General features: G+C 38.7%; 1 protein-coding gene across 4 annotated transcripts in view; it reads right to left on the bottom strand.

Annotated features, from left to right (window-relative positions):
• The window catches only part of cep170aa (centrosomal protein 170Aa), a 45557-nt gene that overhangs the window by 15978 nt on the left and 9546 nt on the right, over positions 1-20033 (bottom strand). For all 4 annotated transcript variants that reach the window (XM_034682219.1, XM_034682220.1, XM_034682222.1 and 1 more), the window contains exons 2-10: positions 17306-17365; positions 16962-17098; positions 11965-12054; positions 9337-9415; positions 9086-9144; positions 8716-8947; positions 6804-6929; positions 1981-2148; positions 1261-1566 (exon numbers count right to left, since the gene is read on the bottom strand). In XM_034682219.1, the coding sequence (XP_034538110.1) occupies positions 1261-1566; positions 1981-2148; positions 6804-6929; positions 8716-8947; positions 9086-9144; positions 9337-9415; positions 11965-12054; positions 16962-17066 (1165 nt within the window). In that variant the 5' untranslated portion in view covers positions 17067-17098; positions 17306-17365. The remainder of the gene's footprint in view (positions 1-1260; positions 1567-1980; positions 2149-6803; positions 6930-8715; positions 8948-9085; positions 9145-9336; positions 9416-11964; positions 12055-16961; positions 17099-17305; positions 17366-20033) is intronic.

Raw genomic sequence — 20033 nt, 5'->3', positions numbered from 1 at the left:
TGTCTCTCTGTTTCTCTCTCTCTCTCTGTTTCTCTCTCTCTCTCTCTCTCTCTCTCTGTCTGTCCATTCACCTTTGCTGTTATTGCTGCAAACGCTGCTCTCAGTGAGCTTCTCCCGCCTTTCTCATCCTCTCACCACACTCTCTGCTATAGCTTTCATCAAACATATTCATAGCTGGCATTGACAGGCAGCGCTCCATCCAGCTGTCCACCTTGCCCTCTAACCATCCCTCTTTGTCCTCCTTTTCACCCCACCCTTCTTTTCAATCCTCATTACTCCGTATTCTGCAGATATTCTTGGTTTTTCACTTACTTATCTCACACAGCACACTTTCTTTAGGGAACCAAGCTGATCAAGTACCAATCAGAGACATTCAACTAGAAAACTCAGTCAAATAATCAGTTAGCATCATAAATATCCATCAGAGGAGCCGCTCTGTCATCCAGTTGACAAGCATGTAGCGCTATCTCAATCTAGTAAATTAGCCGTCCTGCTTTTAACTTTAGTTTCAAAAGATTTCCATTTTCATTGGCTCCTGATTGCTGGTCCCTCCCCCCAGACATGTCAGCAACATCATAAATAGGCCTCCATTTAATTAACTCTTGACCAGCATGTATTCTCGGATTCATTTCTCTATCCTGGCAGCATGAAGCCTTGCCTTGTTCATCCGTTCTCACAAACCCCCCCGTGCAGCAGGAGCATACTCTGCAGTTGGCTTCTTTCAGGTAGAGGGAACAAAGAGATGCAGAGAAGCATGCAATTCACATGGCAATCTCAAACCTTACCCCAAAGATACATAGCAACAAGCCCGCAGAGGCACACAGCAACAACATAAAGGTCCACGGAAAAGAAAAAGTAAAACCAAAAGCAAATTCAAACTATCTTAGTCAGGTAGTCATTTCCCTAAACCAATACATATGTAGAGTATATGAGTATGTGCTTCAACTGGTCTGTAAAGGCTGAAAAAAAAGAAACTGAAGGGGGGGCTTACTCTTGCTAAGCTGCCTTGTTATTGGATGTTAAAGCAGTTGAGTAGATAGGGGTTTGAATGTTTCTGTATGCTAGCTGCTAATCCCCTGGTTTGGTTACGACTGCCAACAACCACTGCTATCAAACAATAAAGCTAGTCTCCACATTGTATGGGAAAAAAAGCAAGGTCAAATAAATAAAAGAAGTAGAGAACCCCCCAAAAAAGGTAGTTTATATACTAATTTTACACAAACCGCATACATATAAATGTTAACAGGAATCAAAACTTACCTTTAAGTCTTTTCAGATGGACCGGCACATCGCTCTTGATGCTTTTGCTGTCATCCTCCGTTGACTCGCTGCGCACCAGAGTGGGGTCATTCTGGGCCAGCCAATCTGCTACCTTGCTTTCCGATGCCATCATAGCGGCTTGCAGTGTGCTCAAGTCTCTCCCTCCTGCTCCTCCACTTCCAGTTCCACTCTTCTTGGAGCGAGATCTGGGGTGGTCTGGTGTGAACTTTGACACATGGTCTTTAATGGTGACTTTCCCAGGAGAGGTGTTGTCGAACTCTATAGTGAAGGAGGCGTGACCCTGAGCTGTGGAGCAGAGATTTAAAGTTTTGTAACTGTGTCAGTCACCGTCAGTCAGAATAAGATCAACTAAATACTGGTGGAGCTAGGCGGGGCACTTTGAAAGACTTACTTCTGAGCATAGGACTGTGATTTTGCATAGTTAAATGAATACATGGATATTTATACAAATATGTTCAAGTCAGCTGATTGCTTCTGTGTCAGAATGCTTGCTTCTCTGTTTGTGCTGGTAAACAGTCTTTACTTCCTGTTCTGTGTTGTAAAATAATTTCCATTCATGCCACAATAAAATTCTCAGAAAGGCAGACTCATCAGACCGACATGTTTACAAGAGTTTTAAGCCAAGTACAGTTGAAAAAATAATTTACAAACACAGTTACATTTATTGCCTGGAAATGGGAATACATTAAATATATTTACCTGCTGCAGTGGCGCCACCCTCTGTATCTTTGGTGGGAATCTCATGGATGCCATTATTGGCCATGTGACCTTCCTTGGTGGGGAGCTCAAAGTAACTGGAATCATGGGCGGCGGTTGCATGAAGGCTGTCCTCTTTAGCTTTCTCCCCTCTACGTGCCTCTTTGCTGTCTGTTAAAAAAAAAAAAGACATCAGGATGTTAGGAAGATAAATAATTTCAATTCTGATGTTTAGGTTGGCTATTTCCAAATTAAAAAATGTAAGTTCAAGCGTATTGAGAACAAGTTATCAAAGCCGATCTGTATGGCTGGTATAAGAAGACAATATCTATTTCACAAAAAAGTTGTTTATGAGGATTGTTTCTAAACTTGAGTTTACTATTTATCATGAAAACATACAATCCTCTCCAGCTGATCTAGGACACGGGTGAATAATTTCACTTTAACTACTTATAGTAAAATGTCAAAGTGAGAGATACAGTCTAGGCTTTGTTATAAAAAGTCAAAGAGAAAGGTCAAAAAAGACACAAAATAATCCAATGCAATGATGGTTCTCTCTTTAATGTGTGTGTTTTACCATTTATCAAAAATAAAATCTCCTTCAGGAGAAAACGCAGCCTTGTGTGCAAATATACATCCTGTCTCTGTTTCCGTGTCCACATACATAAAAGACACAGAAACACGTCACAGAAATGGATCCAAAAGTGCTTACACAGCTCTTTAAAGCCTGCTTTGGGGGAGTCACAGTATGGAGCACTTATTTTGTCATCTGCTCATATTAACAAACAAAGCCTCTGTGGGATCTGAATATGATAAATGATACTTTCAGAAATTAGAGTGGCCATCTGTTCCATGTTGGGAAGCAAATGGGGGAACATATGGCAATCAGCAAGAAGAAGTAAGAGACAGAATCTGACATTGCAGAATTTAACTCATTTTGAGTTAATTTCTCATGAATAATGTTTTCTAAAAAAGTGATTGTGCAGCTTCATGACTCAAGAGACAAAGCAGGATTTTCCCAGAAACAAGCTCTGAATGAACTTGGTCAATTAACTCTTCAATTCCATCATAATCACAGAAGTATACTGTGCAATAAAATCTCTTTTGACTTGTTTATGAAACTGTTGGCAGCATAAGCTGCTCTACAGGTTTAAAGAGATTAACAACATGGATTTAAACAAAGTGCAGATATTAACATCTGGAGATCAAGTATACTAAATGATGCTTAAGACACAATGACTTAACTGAGAAAGTAATACAATGAAAACAAAACTGAAAATAATTTGACTATTAATTACTGTTATGCAGTGCTCATTTTCCATCAATGCACTACATCATCTATCAAAATACAAATATAAAACACAAGGAATAACACTGTCTCTTTTTGCTCATCTATTGATGTAATAATGACCTGACTTGGCTCCCTGTATCACACACACACGTGTAATAAGTGTCAGTAGGTCTGAGTATAATCAGAGCTTCTATTGACGTCACTTTCAATCACATGGCTTATCTGGAAAGCACCTGGTAGTGTCTGTGAAGTTACAAGTTTTGCAGATGGAGACAATGCAGACTAATGCTGACTGTGCTGCATAATTATGTTTTATTGGTGTTGTTAGCTTACTGTAAAAATGCTAAAGCCAGGCTTTACATATGAAGCTTTTAATTTTCTAAATTATTTTTGCTGACAACAAAGACAAATATTATAAGAAAAATAATATATAACAAAATCTTTAATTTAGGGGCATGAAACACATACAAAATGCATGTGCTGTGAGGCAAGTGGGACTTTAAATAATCATGTCAAAACTAAAAATAAAACTTAATTTGGGACCTTAAGTGCTTCAACTTTGAAAAAAAAATAAGATAAAGACAGTGATCTGATACTTCCTGAAATAGTAACAGCAAGTGACTAAAGTCAGATGTAAAGTAAATAAAACGTTTTTTATATTCAAATGAAATTTTTTTACTAGCTCCATTAGCAGAATTATCTATGGAAGTGAGAGCAATACTTACAGGGGATTAGAGAGTGGTTAGCTAAAGAACGCTGCAGTGTAGAGTGAGCGTGTGGTCTGTTTAAATGCTGTCTTAGTGTGTGTGTAATGGGAGGAATGGGGGAGCTGGTGCAATGGTGTAACCCAATCACAGTGAGTGACAGTACACAAGAAGGAAGGGGGGGGCTCTGACAACACAGCCTATTCACTAGCCGGGAGAAAAGGACAGGCACTAAACCTAACTGACATACACATGCATGTGACAAAAACACTGTCAAACAAAATCACTTCCTAAATCTAAAAACTCTTACACTTCCTCTTTATTGCTATAATTGATTTTAACAGTTTGTCACAGAGAGCTGGCTCATACTATTTTAAAAAAAGCTTGTGGAGCATGCTGCTCCACAAACAAATGGAACATCAAAACATCTATTCAGGGCTCAGTCAAATAGTCAATGCTCCAAAAAGGCAAAATGCCCTCCACTCACCCACTTCCATGACTGAAGTAGCCAATCCCATCAGCCTGATTTTTGGAAAGCCTTTGGGGTTTCAAATCACTGGGCCGTGCTTTCTCACATTTACTCCAAAATTAGACACTAATTTAAACTCACTCTTACTGAAAAATAGTAAAAAAAAAACATCTGCATTGTATAACACATAAAAAATAGTCGCAAAAATTGATAGTTAAAAGAGCTGTTAAACAAAGTATTCCTTGTTAGGCTGCTGAAGACGCTGCCAGGCAATCCATCCAGATGTGGTGAGAGATTTAAGGACTCTTCAGTCTGCTCCAATGTTTGTGATTAACCTCCCCCCACTCCTTCAGAGCACACTTGTCCACTCTAAACAAGCCTGGCACAGAATGATTTCACAGCACTGAGCTGTTTCACTATTGGTGTAGCCTCTAATCCTGTTACTCTGGCTATCCAGCACCAGTTAGTGGGATCCCCCCAGTCCAACAGTCCAACAACCGATATGCACACACACGCACATATTGTATGCAAACAAACACACAGACTGAAAAAAGCCTTTGTGCGCACTATACGCTGTTATACATTCAAACACATACTCTGGCAGGCCATTAGCCCTTCATGCTCAACACAGAGCAAATAAACAGAGGTAGAGGGCAGTAATATCAACGTATGTTTCTCTGCTAGAACAGAATTATCTGCACTGTATGTTTCAAATCACCATTTAAATGTCTCATCATCATTTAGTTTTGTTTTACTCAATAAACAAGGAAAAATAGCATTTGTACACACTGCAGAATGATATGTGTGTTGTCGCTATTGTCATGTAAGACAAATCTATCATAATATTCTGCACATTCGTTTAGAAGTGTACAATGTTGTTTTACACTCTGAACTTTATTTTTAATTTATGTATCATGCTAACTGTTGTCCTGTTAAAATATATTGAGACCTTTACATAGCTTAGAGAAGCACGTAAACAAAGCTTAGTCCACTTTAAGGAAAAATGTTTAAAGACAAAGCCGTTATTCAAAAAATCATCAAGCTTCCATCCACTTACACCACGGATGTTTCAACATTATTTATGTCAACACTTGGACCACTGTATCCAGTGCTTTAAGTGGCATTAATCAGTGCAAGTACTCCCCTTATTTATTGTGCCGTGTGTATCGTGCTGACAGTGTCAATAACTCATTACTATTACACTGTAAATTTCTACAGTAAATAAAAGATACCAGATAATGTTGATTTTCACAACATGCATTTATTAAAAAACCTACTTAAGAATGTCACACACAAAAATAAACTTTGTGTATCTGCATCACCATGCCTCTATCAATTTTCAGCCCTTTTGGAGCAAGGCCAACATTGCTTTTGTTATCTTTTTACTCAGATTTTCCCCATTTATCCAACACGGCAGAATCTTAAGAGTTCATGTTAGTTTGCCATCACTCTCTGGCAAACACGAGCATCACATTCAACTCGTCAAACTTTATTTCTTCATCCTCCTAAATGTTTTACCTGTAGAAGTCAATTCTCAATACGTTTCAGGGGCAGCAAATTCTGGAATATTTATTCCAATGTGGCGAAAAACTGTTTATCTTTAAAATGTTATAAAGGATGCTTGCAAAAACTTTTAACCTCTGCTACTTACTTATACTCATCATGCTCAACCACATACTCATAGAGTAGGTGTCCATACACATCATATTCATATTTTTTGTACTTTTTAATTCTGTTGATGTAATAACTGTATTTATATTAATTGTTAATTTTGTATACTCTTGTGTTTTTTTATTTTTAGAATCAACTATTGTCTTTATACGTGTCAATTTAGTTGTTTTTAATTAATTTTTGATATTAGAACACTATTTGAGTGGAGGCTTCAGATAAGCTCTCTGAGTTTTCTGCCTCTTCTTGCACAGTATATTATTTATCTTTACTCTTTTTTGTATGTATTTTCTTTTATTTGTGAAAATAAATAAACGTAAACATAAACACATAACATCCATGAACATATTTTAGGAGCTATGATGAATAACCAAGAGGAACTGTAACATAGAGGGAACAGTCAGATGGTTAAGAAGTCCAGGTACACCAAGGGGTTCAATTTTGAGATGGCAGCACTAGGTACCTGAGTGTAGAGGCCCCGTTTATAGCAGGGACTGTATCCACCTTCTTTTTATTTTTTAATAAAGTGATTTCAGTACGGTTGTTTTTAAGGTGTATTGTTTTAGATATATTTATACCTTTTTAGAATTTTTTTATTGTTACATCATTGTGGGCTGGGAGAACAGCATGTCTTCTTTTTTAATGTACGCAGGTGGGTAAGGAAAATGACAAACAGAACAAGAGTCCACCCTACCATCATGTTTTTTGCTGGATGGCTTTGTTTCCTGTTTGAAGGAGTTCTCATCGTCTGCATCCCCATCCCCCCACCAAGAAGGCTGGCCGTACAGAGGGGTTCCACGAGGCAGTGCTGTAACATCCCCTGAGAAAAAGACATAAATGCACATGATTTCAGAAAACCTTAGAGAAAGTAGAGCATTACGTGTAGTTCTAACTGTGGCCTGTATAACGTGTTTATAGTAAACTTTGCATGCTCTGATACTGTCAACATGAACTACTCATTGGATCATGATGACTCAAAGTGAGCCCAGCTGCTCTTTGTGTATCTGTGTGTTTGTGCACTAATTCCCCTCTGGTGGGGTCTTGCACCACTGACCTATTTTCCAAACTTTAGCCAGCAGAATGGACACACACGTGCACACTGTCTATCATGCTCTCTTTTTTTCTCTCTTTTCCTCACTTTCTAACTGTTCTCTTGCTCTCTCTCAGACACGTGCAATGAAAAAGGGACTTTCCATTTGCCTTTCTGTCCCTGTTTTAATGAAAGCTAACATGGGATGAGCTTCCCGTGGTAACTCCTTTTTTAAAGAAACTGGACAGCAAAGTAGAAAAGAGAAAGGAAAAAGTTGAAAAGAGAAACAGGCTGACATGCAAAAAGGTCTCCAGCTGGCAGAGAAATAGCCATGTTTTGACAACTTCTGCTCCAGCCTTTTTCCTTTACCTCCTTTTGCTTTAACTACCTTTAGCTATGTAATTCTAATGACCGCTTACCCAGATAATTTTAGGTGCTCTATGTGAAATTGCATGCAGGAGGAAGGAGCTTTCTATATTAAAGCTACAGAATGTATGCACACTACAGGGTATAATATGTGGGTAGGGCCTGGTGTTACTTCTCTAGAACCACAGAGGGGATGTCATTAAAAACCTGAACGGCAGATGAAGAGACATGTAACACCGAATGCGAGTATGCTTGTTTGTGGTCCAAATGTAATATTCATTCGTCTGAATCTTACTGTACTTTAAGAAAAATAGTACGGGCAGATGGGTTGGCATAATGCAGGCACTGTGACCCTGTTACTGCGTAATCTGTCCAACAATTCTAGCCTTGTGTGGCCTTGTTTCAACATCTGGAGCTTAACCAGGACCCCTGCTAGCACCCCAGCCTGATCAGTGATGTCAATTAATACAGTCACTCATAGACCTGAATCCCGCTCTTGTTAACACTGAGTGACTGCATGTTGGTGTGGTGGGTGAAGCCCTTTCCCCTGTGACTATGTCCACCCCCTGCTGGCCTAAGAAAAAAACCCACTACAATTAAATTCATCCCATTGTATTTGAAAAATCTTTTTGTTGGGGGAAAGTCAGTGTAAAACAGAAATTACTGCAATTATCTACAATTATGTGAATATTAATATCTCACCAGCTACACAAAATTAATGCAGGACATATTATTCTAAAGCTGTGGCTGAGCTATAGCAGTCAATACATCTAGGATATAAGGACACAATATACATATTTGATACAATACGGGGTCAAAATCTCACACAATACCAGGCCGCTTCTGAATTCTTAGTTTGATCACATCTTTGATAACACGTTTTAAGTACTGGTCTTTTAGCCTCCCCTGTTTTTATCTGTTCTTTCAACCCACTTTTAGCAAAGACATTTTAAGGACCATTTTATTGTTTTATTTATTTTAAGTGGTACAATTTTAGAACATCTGACACAAGAACAATAAATCTGTTTTGTACCAGAGAGATTATTGTTTTAAACCTCTTTTATTGGTGACAGTGCTGCTCTCACACCTGATAATTCAAACCTATCTGTCCATCATTTTCTCCTCTTCTTATCACCACTACTCACTCTGCTACAGTACCTTACATACCTGAAAATACACACACATCTTATTTGTGTGATCTGACACTTACCTCCTAACCTCTCCTCTGCTTTGTGAGAATCGACAGGTCTAGCTTGTAGGTCTCTGGAGGAAAGGACCCCGTCTGTTGATCTACTCTCTGCTGGCCTTGGGCTGCTTCCACTTGGGGACTTAAGTGCCTTTGTGGGTGTCTTCGCAGGAGACTTGCTAGTGGTTGTGGTGCTAGTGGTTTCCCCGTTAGATGGCTTCTTGGTCAGCTGCAGGCCACTGGTGAATTTTTCATGCTAGAGGGAGATTAACAATAAGAGAAACAGTCCAACAAAGCATATCATGGTGGCGACTGATATTTGACAGAGCTAGGGTACAGGTTGTGTGTGTGTGTGTGTGTGTGTGTGTGTGTGTGTGTGTGTGTGTGTTTTTACCTTTAAAGCCTCTTCAGGCACAGTAAGCTCTCCCCTCACCACCGTGAACAGGTTGGTATGTGAGACAAACAGGTTAAGGTATATTGACGCACAATAATGAAACATGAGCATGCACAGATACGCAAACATATGCATGTAAAAAGGTACAACGGAAATTATATAATATCTACTTAAACTGGTTAAAAAATCTAATCTAGAGTTCTGCAAAGAAAAAAAAGGGATGTTAGAAGGTCAGAAAAGTGAAAGGATATCATATCCAAACCTCAGCTTGTCCTCCAACTTCAGAGTGATGTACATCTGCTCCTGAATGCGGACATCATTTACGAAAGTCTGCAGAGGGAGTAAAAAAGCAAGACATGAACCAATATAATGACATTAGTCAAATGCAATCATGAAATGAGCAAAAAACTGAAAATCCACCAGTTTAACAACAATCTGTGTTAATGTGAACAATTAGAATGAAAAAATATGAATCAGTTGCTTTCCTGCTTATTAATCTTAAATCCACTGATCAAATATTTGTCTATTTGACTAGTTGTATTCCGTTGTAAATCAAACTCTTAAAGGCTGTAGGATGTAACTAAGCTATTTGTTTCTGGTGTCAGGATATTGAAAGCGGAAACCATCAAGGAAACTCCTGCTGCCAGTCAGTGGTAGTGAACCTGCATGAGGTCAGTGATGGTCAGGTTTGAATAAAACCATTGTGAACATTTCAATCAGCTGATCCTTGTGTCCTTAAAAGAAACCAGCCTGAACAGCCAGGTCTGAAGGCAGAATGGCCATTATGTCTTCACCTCCAGCTGCTTTTCTTCCTGTCTCTTTCTTTCTCCCTCTCCCATTTCCCCTTTTCACTCCTCCTATGACCATGCAGCTCTGAGACTGATCAGGTTTCACTGAACTGTAAATGAAATTCTATCATTGCTCTGTTGTAATAAAACATTCCTGCCCCCCTCTAGTGCGAAAAATTCCAGACAGCCTAACAAAACAGCCATGACACTCCTGGAGTAGGAGGAAAATTTGTGACACTGCCAAAACACAGCTTTTTACTCAGAGCAGTTGCAAATCTCTATATATCTACTGACTCAGCAGGAGAAAACTTCCTGTAAATCCTGCCAAAAAAGCTGGATGGTCAATGACACAGCAGGAAGTGGCTCTGACTCTTGTCTTCCTGACTGAGAGCTCAAGAGGATGTGAGAGAAGAGAAGTCTGCATATGTGTCCAATCTGGTGTGCTGTGACTGAATGCTAATCACTGCACATGACTAACGGCATGTGGCTGAGTTTTACCAGCCTGTAATGTTTAAGAGAAAAGTGAAGCGTATCTAAACCGAGAGAAACACAGAGTTAATTTATGATTCCCAAAGTAATGACTCAGAATGACTTTCAAAGTTACAGGGATGTTTGTTTGCTCTTGGATATCCATTTTTCCTCAGCTAATCTTTTAAGACCAGACCAGCAATGTGTCATCAAGCAACACTCCACCGGAAGCTGAGGGGGCATGGGGTAGAATCACATACAAATAAGAAAAACATCCTTTTCACACACTGGTAAAACTGAAGGAGCATAACTTTCAATCAATTACCCATAATTTATGGCAAACAAGAAAATAATCATAAGACTTTTTTGAACAAAGGTGTGTTTAATAGGGGTGGTTCAACCCCTGCATTTACAAGCTGTGGTATTACACATGACAGTGTGTCTTGGTTTGTTTGCTGGTTATTATTGAGCTGCTTTTTTAGAGTTTTTGGCAGGCTTTTATGCCCTTATAGAGAGGATAGGGTAGTAGATAGAGAAAGAAACTAGAATAAGATAAGATAAGATAAGATAGAAGAGATCAGATATCCGTTATTCGTCCCACAACGGGGAAATTTAAGTGTTATACTGCAAAACAGTATAAAGCAAACAAGAGCCTATAAAAAGTAATTATTAAAAAGTTATTAGCATTTAAAATTAAAGAAGTAAAAATAAGCATATCTTACAACATACTGTATATACACAACGTATATACACAACTAAATAAGTAAATTTCCAAAACCAATGACGTGGTGAAAAATGTGCACAGACTTGTAGCCTAGGTATAAACAATGTACAGAACAGAACTGGGAAGATGGGTAGAAAGATGCATTTCACATGTAAGAAGAACGAGATGAACTGAGATGAAATAATTATTGCACGTTAATAAATAGATTGGGGAAATATTGCACTTGAGTCCGTTTTGGTGATGTATTTGTTATTAGTTATAGAGTCTGACCACTGCAGGAAGAAAAGAGTTGCTTACAGCTCATCTCAGTTACAATGAAACGCAAACTACAAAGAGCTGCAGAGCTTTGTGGGCATAATTGTGCTAAATATCATTAGTGCAATATGCTTTGTGAATTAGACCTAGAGACGGAGCAGATAGCAACAGTAAATGATTTGCAACTCTTAGTGAAATTAGCGTACGCAATTCATTCTCAGTGAATCCGCCCACATTTTAAGTTATATTTTGACAACAGATTGTGCCCTGAAGTTGTGATTTGCATAATTAGATTTAGATACCAATTGACCTCAGACCTAAAGCAAATCTTCATTGACAGACAGATTGATTAATTAGCAGAAACATAGAGGGTCTTATTGACTCCCAAAAATCAAGTTAACCTCTAACCCCTCAGAGCCTCTGCTCTAAGGTGTGTTCTTTGAATGTCTAATCATTTCTCCACATTTACAGACTCATTAATCTCCTTCTAAGCCTCTCTTGTGTCTCCATTGAATTCAATCCCATCTTCCCATTGCTCATGCATCATGTGACCATGCACTCTCCTCAAACTGTCCTTTCTCTTTTGTCCCTTTATCTTCATCCTTACCTCTCTTTGATTTGCATATTTCTATTTGTGTACTCACCCCATTCAGGCTGCCCAGGTCTTTGACCTTGTGTTCATCAGTGCCTGCCTCGTAGTTGATGACCGCATGCTGCTTATCCACACTGCGGGACTTCAAACAAAAATACAACAAAACATTAACCCAGTGTGGTTGGATGTTGAACACAATTCTTAACAGAGAGTAATAGAAGCATATTCCTCATGTGTGCTCCTCTTCAAATTTGCAAACCTGTCCTGCATTTAAACTACAGTGTGCAAGCTTGATGGTGAACTGCATGATTTATTTTATAAGAGGGCTGTAAGTGACAGGCGCTTAATGTACAACTTAAAATTTTTTAAGTTTATGACCATTGAATGTCAAGAATGCACTTCTGATAATAAGTGATTCAATGGTTCTATGATGGTTCTACGTGCTGTAATATCAGCATAAAGAACATCAGCAGGAATTTAAATTACTTTGACACTGCAAACAACAGACCTTCACATTCATACATAGCTCTACACACAAACACACCCACACACACAAACCGAAGGAGAGCAATGGTGCAATGAAGGACTTGAGGTGAAAGTATTGATTTCTGAGGTCCAGAAGACTCTGTCAGCTGTTTTGATAGTGAATTGTTTCTAGCACAACCACTGCAATCTTCTGTACAACAAAAAAAGATGATGTGAGCTTGAGATGGAAATATGAGGCTCACAATGTTACATTTTGTAAATATTTCTCTCTCACGTATCGATACACAGCCTGAAGTATACACTGACATGGACTGATAAGCAAATTTTCTGCAGTCCTCAAAAGCCTGTTAGAGCGCTCTTGGTTTAGAAAGCTGCTGGGCCTGAGTTTGCAGCTGCGTAATATCATATTTGGTGTACAGTAAGACATTTCTCAATGATTAGCTCATCATTTGGAGTTGCTGGAGCAGAACAAACACAGTGATGTTATCTGATAAATATCTAAGACAACTTCATATGAACACAGTGCTGAAGCAGCATCCACCTTTGACCATGCTTTAAAGTTTAAAGCATGCTAGCACTAAAATCTTTTCACCAAAAAGTAACACACTTACACATTGAGATCTAAAGAACAACAAAGAAGAACAACTCATGATTCTCTGAGCTGAATGTCATTTTCAATTCTCATACAGATCTCTTTAACCTTATTTCTCCTCTTGGGCTGGGCTGTAACATCATGCTGAAAGAAAAAGTATATAACAAGACAGTGTTGCTGAAGTAAAGGCAAGAGAAGCAACTCCAGGGAGCCAACCATGAATCTGATTACCTTGGTGAGATTAGGCTACATCAAACAGAACTGAAACCAACCAAGCTGCATCTGGTGCCTCACTCCAAAAAATTCAGCAGTCTCATGCTGTTATACAGACACACTGCTGACTGGCTGACAGTCTGAATAACCAAAGATCAACTAAAGACATACAGATAAAGGGAGCTCAACTTACTATACAAAAACTGAGAGTCAGCAAAGTGAATACATCTGGTACTAAAAACTTCTACAAAAAGAACTTGCAGGAGTTTATGTGTCAGAGAGTAAACCAAAAGACACAAAATGAAGTTCAGAAGGATAAAAAGACAAAATGCAAATTTGATTATTTGTGAAAACAAGGATAACATAACACATCTTCCAACAAGCACACAACAAACCACAATGTAGCTGTGAGACAGGATATAATTCTAAGAGACAGAAAGTGCCTCACTGACTTTTTGTATTTGGTTGATAGCTACCGGGGGGAAAAGTAATTATATGATTAAGACTTGGGAGGAAACATTTCTCAATCTAAAATTGAACTGTTCGGTACTGCATCCACAGTCCAGTAAGCACTTATGAATTGTGGTATTTTCTGTTTTGCATAGAACTAGCTTCCATGCATTCTATTTCTCTCTGAATTACTTGCGATGAAGTTTGGGGAAGCTGATAATATTGGTGTCAGATTACAATAATTACTTTAACATGGCGACCAGCAATATGAGGAAGCAATGCCATCTTTCAAATCTGTGGTGTGCTCAACAGTAAACAAAAGAAAGACTGTCTATAAACATTAAGCAACAGTTCCTTGCTCATGCCTTCCATCTTACATACTCCAGTGGTTCTGAGAGACAAAATCATAACAAGGGCAGAGGGGGTGTTCTTTGACAAAGATTTGCAGCTGTTTCAAGTAGTAGGAGATGTGAGCTTCCGTCACCTTCAAAAACACTTGATCGGAGCTTCCCTACCTTCTCACACATTTTTCTGCACAGAGGTATCCCTGACCTCTATGAAACAACAAGCAAAGGTATTGAAAACAAATTGGCTTAAGCACAGAGCAACACTCTCACCACAGATAGCTGGACCTTGTGGGCAACAGAGAGTTACCTCACTGGGAGACAGTTTACTCTATGTCGGATTGGGAAGTGAAGAGTGCTGTACTCCAACCTGTCCACTGTATGAGAGCTTAAAAATAAAATGTGTTTTTGAATCAAGAAAATAGCTTTTTATCTCCCCTTGCTGTTGCTGTAAATTTCACCTTAAACATCTGAGAATGTAGAACAAAAATCCCTCTGACAGCTCAGACCATTAGGACTGGACTAAAAGCTGTTACATAGAACCAAGGTACGTATTAAACCGTGGGCTAACTGTATTGTTGCATCCCTTATTAAGACTGACTCTGTTCCTGTCTTTATTTCTTTCTTTCTCTTTACCAGTTCCAGTTACTAGTCATTATGCCTGGGTCTGTAAACAGCACTGTTAAAACCATTGATATACATGTAATTGATGAACAGTTCAGTGAGATGACATCAAAGCATTTACCAGTCAGTCAGATCACACAAGTCGTAGTGTCATAATTCTCTGTCACTGGAAGTTTGCTACTCTTTCAATGTGTGTGTGTGTGTGTGTGTGTGTGTGTGTGTGTGTGTGTGTGTGTGTGTGTGTGTGTGTGTGTGTGTGTGTTTAATTCGGTGCATGCAGTGCTTAGCATTTAGCCCTGTGATTAGACCATGGCTTGATAAAGCAGTCACATGGAGGACAACTGTAAGCAACCACGCAAAGTGATGTTCTCACACACACATACACATGCACACAGACACACACGCATAGACAGACACACACACACACACACACACACACACACACACACACACGCACGCACTCACGCAGACAGACAGACAGACAGACCAAAGGCCAAAAATGTCCTCAATTTCAAAGATTCCAAATATCTTTCAATCATTCTAAGGACATCACAAATGCACAGACGAACACTCATGCATGGTTAGGGTTACATGGAGATATGCTTGAGAATTTGCTTGAATAATAACAACCCTGACATGACCTTTGAAAAACTCTTCATGCTTCAGTAAATGACCTTAAATACTCCTTAATTTTACTCATCAAAGAAAAGAACTTTTAGAGGCATTAGGCCAGCTGAGACACTTAGAAAAACTCAGCAATCAGCAGACTGAAAGGGCAACAAGGTCAGCTTTAAGACACAGTGCTGCTGTGTTCAAAACTGTGTCCTCATAATTAATGTAGTATTTTCCACTTGAGATAAAAATTTCAAAAAATGAACAAAAAGGAATCCTGAAATCCTGTGATCACTCAAAAAAGTATAGCTGAGACAGCTTAGTGTCAAAACCCCTGTCAGCACTCCAGCTCAACCCTCTTGTCCAAACATGGTAACTTCAGTTTGAACAGAAAAAAAACGCTATGGCATTAAGCAGAAAACAATTTCCTTGTCCTTAACAATCAACTTTTACAACTGAACAGCTTGAACGAAATATTTTAGGCTGTTTGAAATGTGTGAGAAATGCCATGTTAGGACTTAGATGTAAATAAAATTAACCCTCAAAGAAAAAAATTAAGAAGAAAGTGTACCTATACTGTGCATTGCATAGGAAAACTCAACATGAAGTCAATTAAATTCAAACAATTTAATTTATCCCTGTAGGGGCAATTAACTGATTAAAACTATTGTTCAATCACAAACAAAATGTATACTGTATGCCTTAGATCATTCTGTTTTATGTTTTAGTCCCTCTGACTCCAAAACCCTAAAGCAGATTACATTTCTATTAGGGCTGTCACACATTAATCCAACATGAGTAAGAAATGTTTTACAATGTTAATATTGACTCAAAAACGGTTTTGAAATGCAAAATTATGAAATTCTAAAACATGTGATCAAAAATGAAGTTAATTGTGATTAACAACCTAAATTCTGGCCTAATTTCTACACATCTTTGAATATTGGATTTTACAACACTTGTAAAATAAATGGTATGTATTCATGCATGTTTTTAAAGCTTCTAAGTATTATCAGAAAAACCTCAGAGGATTTGCAGACCACTAATAAAGCCGTGCAGAAAGCAGAAATCATAATATATTTTTATACTATTGCGTAGACAGCCACCCTGATAGAATTGACAGTTTATAAAGTAAGGCCTTTTTACAACAACACAGTAAAAATGTATTGATAAATGTGTTCTTCACGGTCAAACTCTCCTAAGGGTACTGGTACCAGTCAAATTCCCTCAACACCTAATGTCATAACAGAGACTGCTACCATGGTTGCACCCTCTACCCAAAACAACCGAGTCCATTAGATAAGATCTAACTCGGGAGGTATCTGCCCCACTTTCTATTAATAGTGAGGCAACCAGAGGTACACATGAGCAAACGCATGGTCTCACTGGACGTATGCACAGCTGCACAGACACCACCTCAGGACACACGGACACACAAGCATGAAGATGTATAAACAAGTTCTGTTACTGCAAGAGAAAGAGCATGAGCCGTGAAGTCACTCTGTGATCACTCACACACATCAGCTTATTAAACTGACTGTAGAGAGGTCAGCAGGTTATTTATATGACAGAGAAGAACCTTTAATGAATGTCAGGCTTTTTGTATTCAATTGTAATCATCTCAAAATGAGCCGCTTGCTGAGACTCAGACTATCATTTGTTGCAAGAAAAGAGCACCTAAATGCAACAATGAAATTCTGTCTGCTCTGGTTCATTGAGTGTTCTCACCTGAAGCATCAGCTCACAATCATCCCGGCCAACAAAGATCATTTCCCGAGGCAGTCTGTGACGAGTCCCCCCACTGCTCACCAGGAACCAGGAGGTCACACTCATCTCTGCAATCTGCTTCTGCCTCTGGTACACACCTACAGGGACAGGCAGACGAGAAGTAGAAGAGGTTCAGCTAATCTGTGTGGGCTAATAAACAGAGGTGTCTTTCTAGCAGCTGTTAACTGCTCTTAAAGGATTAAATGTGTATAGGGAATGCTGGAATTTGAACTCTGGCAACTTTGGATCTCAAATATGAAGGAACAAATATGATGTACAATACAATAGTGAGCTTAATTACAAACCTTTGGTCCGAGAAGCTCACTGCCGATAGACTGCCAACAACACAACACAGCTAGGCCATCCTGAATGAGGAGAAAAGGGAAAATGTTTTACTTCTTTTCATTTATAACCACAGACACAAGCAAACACATGTTGCTTGTTTGCAATACGATAGAAAGAGTGACAATGGAAAAAATAATGAAGTAATGAGACAGTGGGGTAGTGATGCACTAAATCAAAACTCATAATATGGCTTCATTTTGTTTTGCTGGTTGGGGGAATGAGGTTGAGTAGGCGGTCTTGTAATGTGATGCCTCAGTGTCTACGCCTGGAAATGAACACTAAGCCAACCAGTAAGATACATCCTCCCTTTTTCTCTGCCTGCCCTGATCATTGCCAGATGTTAGAGGAGGAAGTGATGTAGGAATGTTGGCTGGCCTCCGCAGCAGGACATTTATTTTCCCTCTTGCCTTCCTCCTCCCCTCGCTCTCCTTCAGCTGAGCTGGAAAAGAGGTCAAAGACAGCCACTTTGACTCTCAAACTTTTTCAGACCTGGAAGGACTGACGGGCATTACTATATCCATGACGATATTCAAACTGACTGTCTGAATTGTTAGAAGTTTAGTTTGATAGCTGGGTGAAGGACTGTTGGGAATTATTCTGTCAGCATCTTTTGTAAAGCTTCATTTTTGGCACTGATAATGAAACACCTCAGAGGGAAGTAGGATTTTTATGCATAAATTACCTTTTTTGTTTAAATTGATAGAGAGGTTTAGATCATTTTGATACAATAAATGTTTATGTATTTTAACATTTAACAGGTTTAAATGGGAGGTTTAAGAAACACTCAAGTAACAGGCGCTCCATCATGTTAAAAGTGCCAAGAAAAGCCCATCAGAGAGGGAATTAAAGATTATTGAGCTTAGCTCCTGCTCACTTGACCTCATAAGTACTGGATATACCAACTCAATAATCCCCTGGGTAAAATTTTAATCAACTACACACCTCTAACGGTTCCTTGCACACTGTTGTTGGGAACATGACTGCACCAGAGCAACAGCTGTCTCTGATGGAAGAGGGATCAGCTTTTTAGTCTTAGATCATCCAAGGACTTTATATCATATGAGAACATTTAATGTGGGAATTTAAGACAGTTATAAATTAATGTGATAGACGATAAGTTGGGAATGCAAAATGCTGTCATAGCTAAGTATTTTTTAAACATATTCAATGCTACATCTTGCTCTTCCATACATCACTGATCTCCTGTCATTCTATGTTCCAACCACATCACTAAGGTCCTCGAATGCTTCCCTTTTAATTGTTCCTCGTGTGTCTCACACAAGCGCCAGCCAGAGAGCTTTCTGTTTTTATGCCCCTAAGCTGTGGAACTCTCTGCCTCTGGACGTTAAGACTGCGAGCTCTCTGGGTGTTTTTAAAAGTAAACTTAAGACTTACCTTTTTAATCTAGCTTTTAATTTGGAGTCATTTATTTTTAGCCCCGGATTGCATTGTTATAATTTTTTTTTATTATTATTATTTTTACTATTATTTTAACCATTATTATTTAAATCATTGCTTTAACATTTATTTGTCTTATTTTAATTATTTATTCATCTATTTATTTATTGTGTTCATCTGATCTTGTTAATGCTACCTTATTTTTAACTTTTCTTTCCACTATTACTTATTTTATTAATTTTACTGTATTGATTTTATTTTATTTTTAAGTATTTTATTCATAACCCTGCCTTTTATAATTTTACTATTGCTGTTGTTTTCTGTCTCTCTGTTATTCTCTGAAGCACTTTGGGCTGAATGTTTTATGCATGAGAGGTGCTATATAAATAAAGTTGAGTTGAGTTGAGAGCAAGTTTTGCCGTTGTGGTGTTGTTATTGGAGAGGGAAAGAAAACATGTGGACAAAGAAGGATGGGATGTCTTATGACACATTAGTTTGTCAAAATTGTCCTAGACATACTACAGCTGAACAATAGTTGAACAACATAATCCATTAAAGCTGTAACTGGTCAGATTCCAGCTCCGCATCTCACGCTATAGGATTTGCATCCTCTGCTTGGTAAACATGTTTCTTCAACAGCCATGACAACACAGTCATATGACCACTTTACATGTTTGGCATGGAACATAAATTATGTTCATGCAGACTCTGCATTCATTAACATAGATAGTCTACAGAGAAGAACAGCATTGCTATTACACTGCAATTATGTGAGGTTCCCGTTCCCACTGAAACCAAAGCATCTGAAGGCTTGCCATCAATAACCACTACACACTCAGTACAGAATGAAGAGTAAACGATAATGTGGTTGAGGAGTCTGAATACAATGAAGGCCAGCCTGTGCAGTGCCATTAAAAATTCCTCTTGCTAGCACACATGAAAGACACGGCATACAGGAGGAACGCTGCGGTGGATCTGAAAAGGGAGCTGCAGCTGTCTGCTGCACATGTGCTCTTTGAGCCAGATGTTATATCTTGGACAGCTGTAGGCTGATATGCTAGCTCTGCTGACGTTAGACACAAAGGATAACCAATTTGACACTGTTTACAGACTCTGTGATCACTTCTTTAGCTATGTTAAATAAATTGTACTCAATTGTGACTGTTGTCTGAGTGTTTTCTAACCTATTGATTAATCAGTTGGTCGGAATTTAAACTTCAGTTTAGACCACTAGGAAGTGAGTTGCTTCGGAACGTCCCTATGTACTACTTATTTAGTAACTGTGGTGTT

The sequence above is a fragment of the Notolabrus celidotus genome, chromosome 4 (assembly GCF_009762535.1).
Source record: "Notolabrus celidotus isolate fNotCel1 chromosome 4, fNotCel1.pri, whole genome shotgun sequence".
NCBI lineage: Eukaryota > Metazoa > Chordata > Actinopteri > Labriformes > Labridae > Notolabrus > Notolabrus celidotus.
Note: the sequence above shows the minus strand (reverse complement) of the source record. Positions and strands in the feature narration are given on the sequence as shown.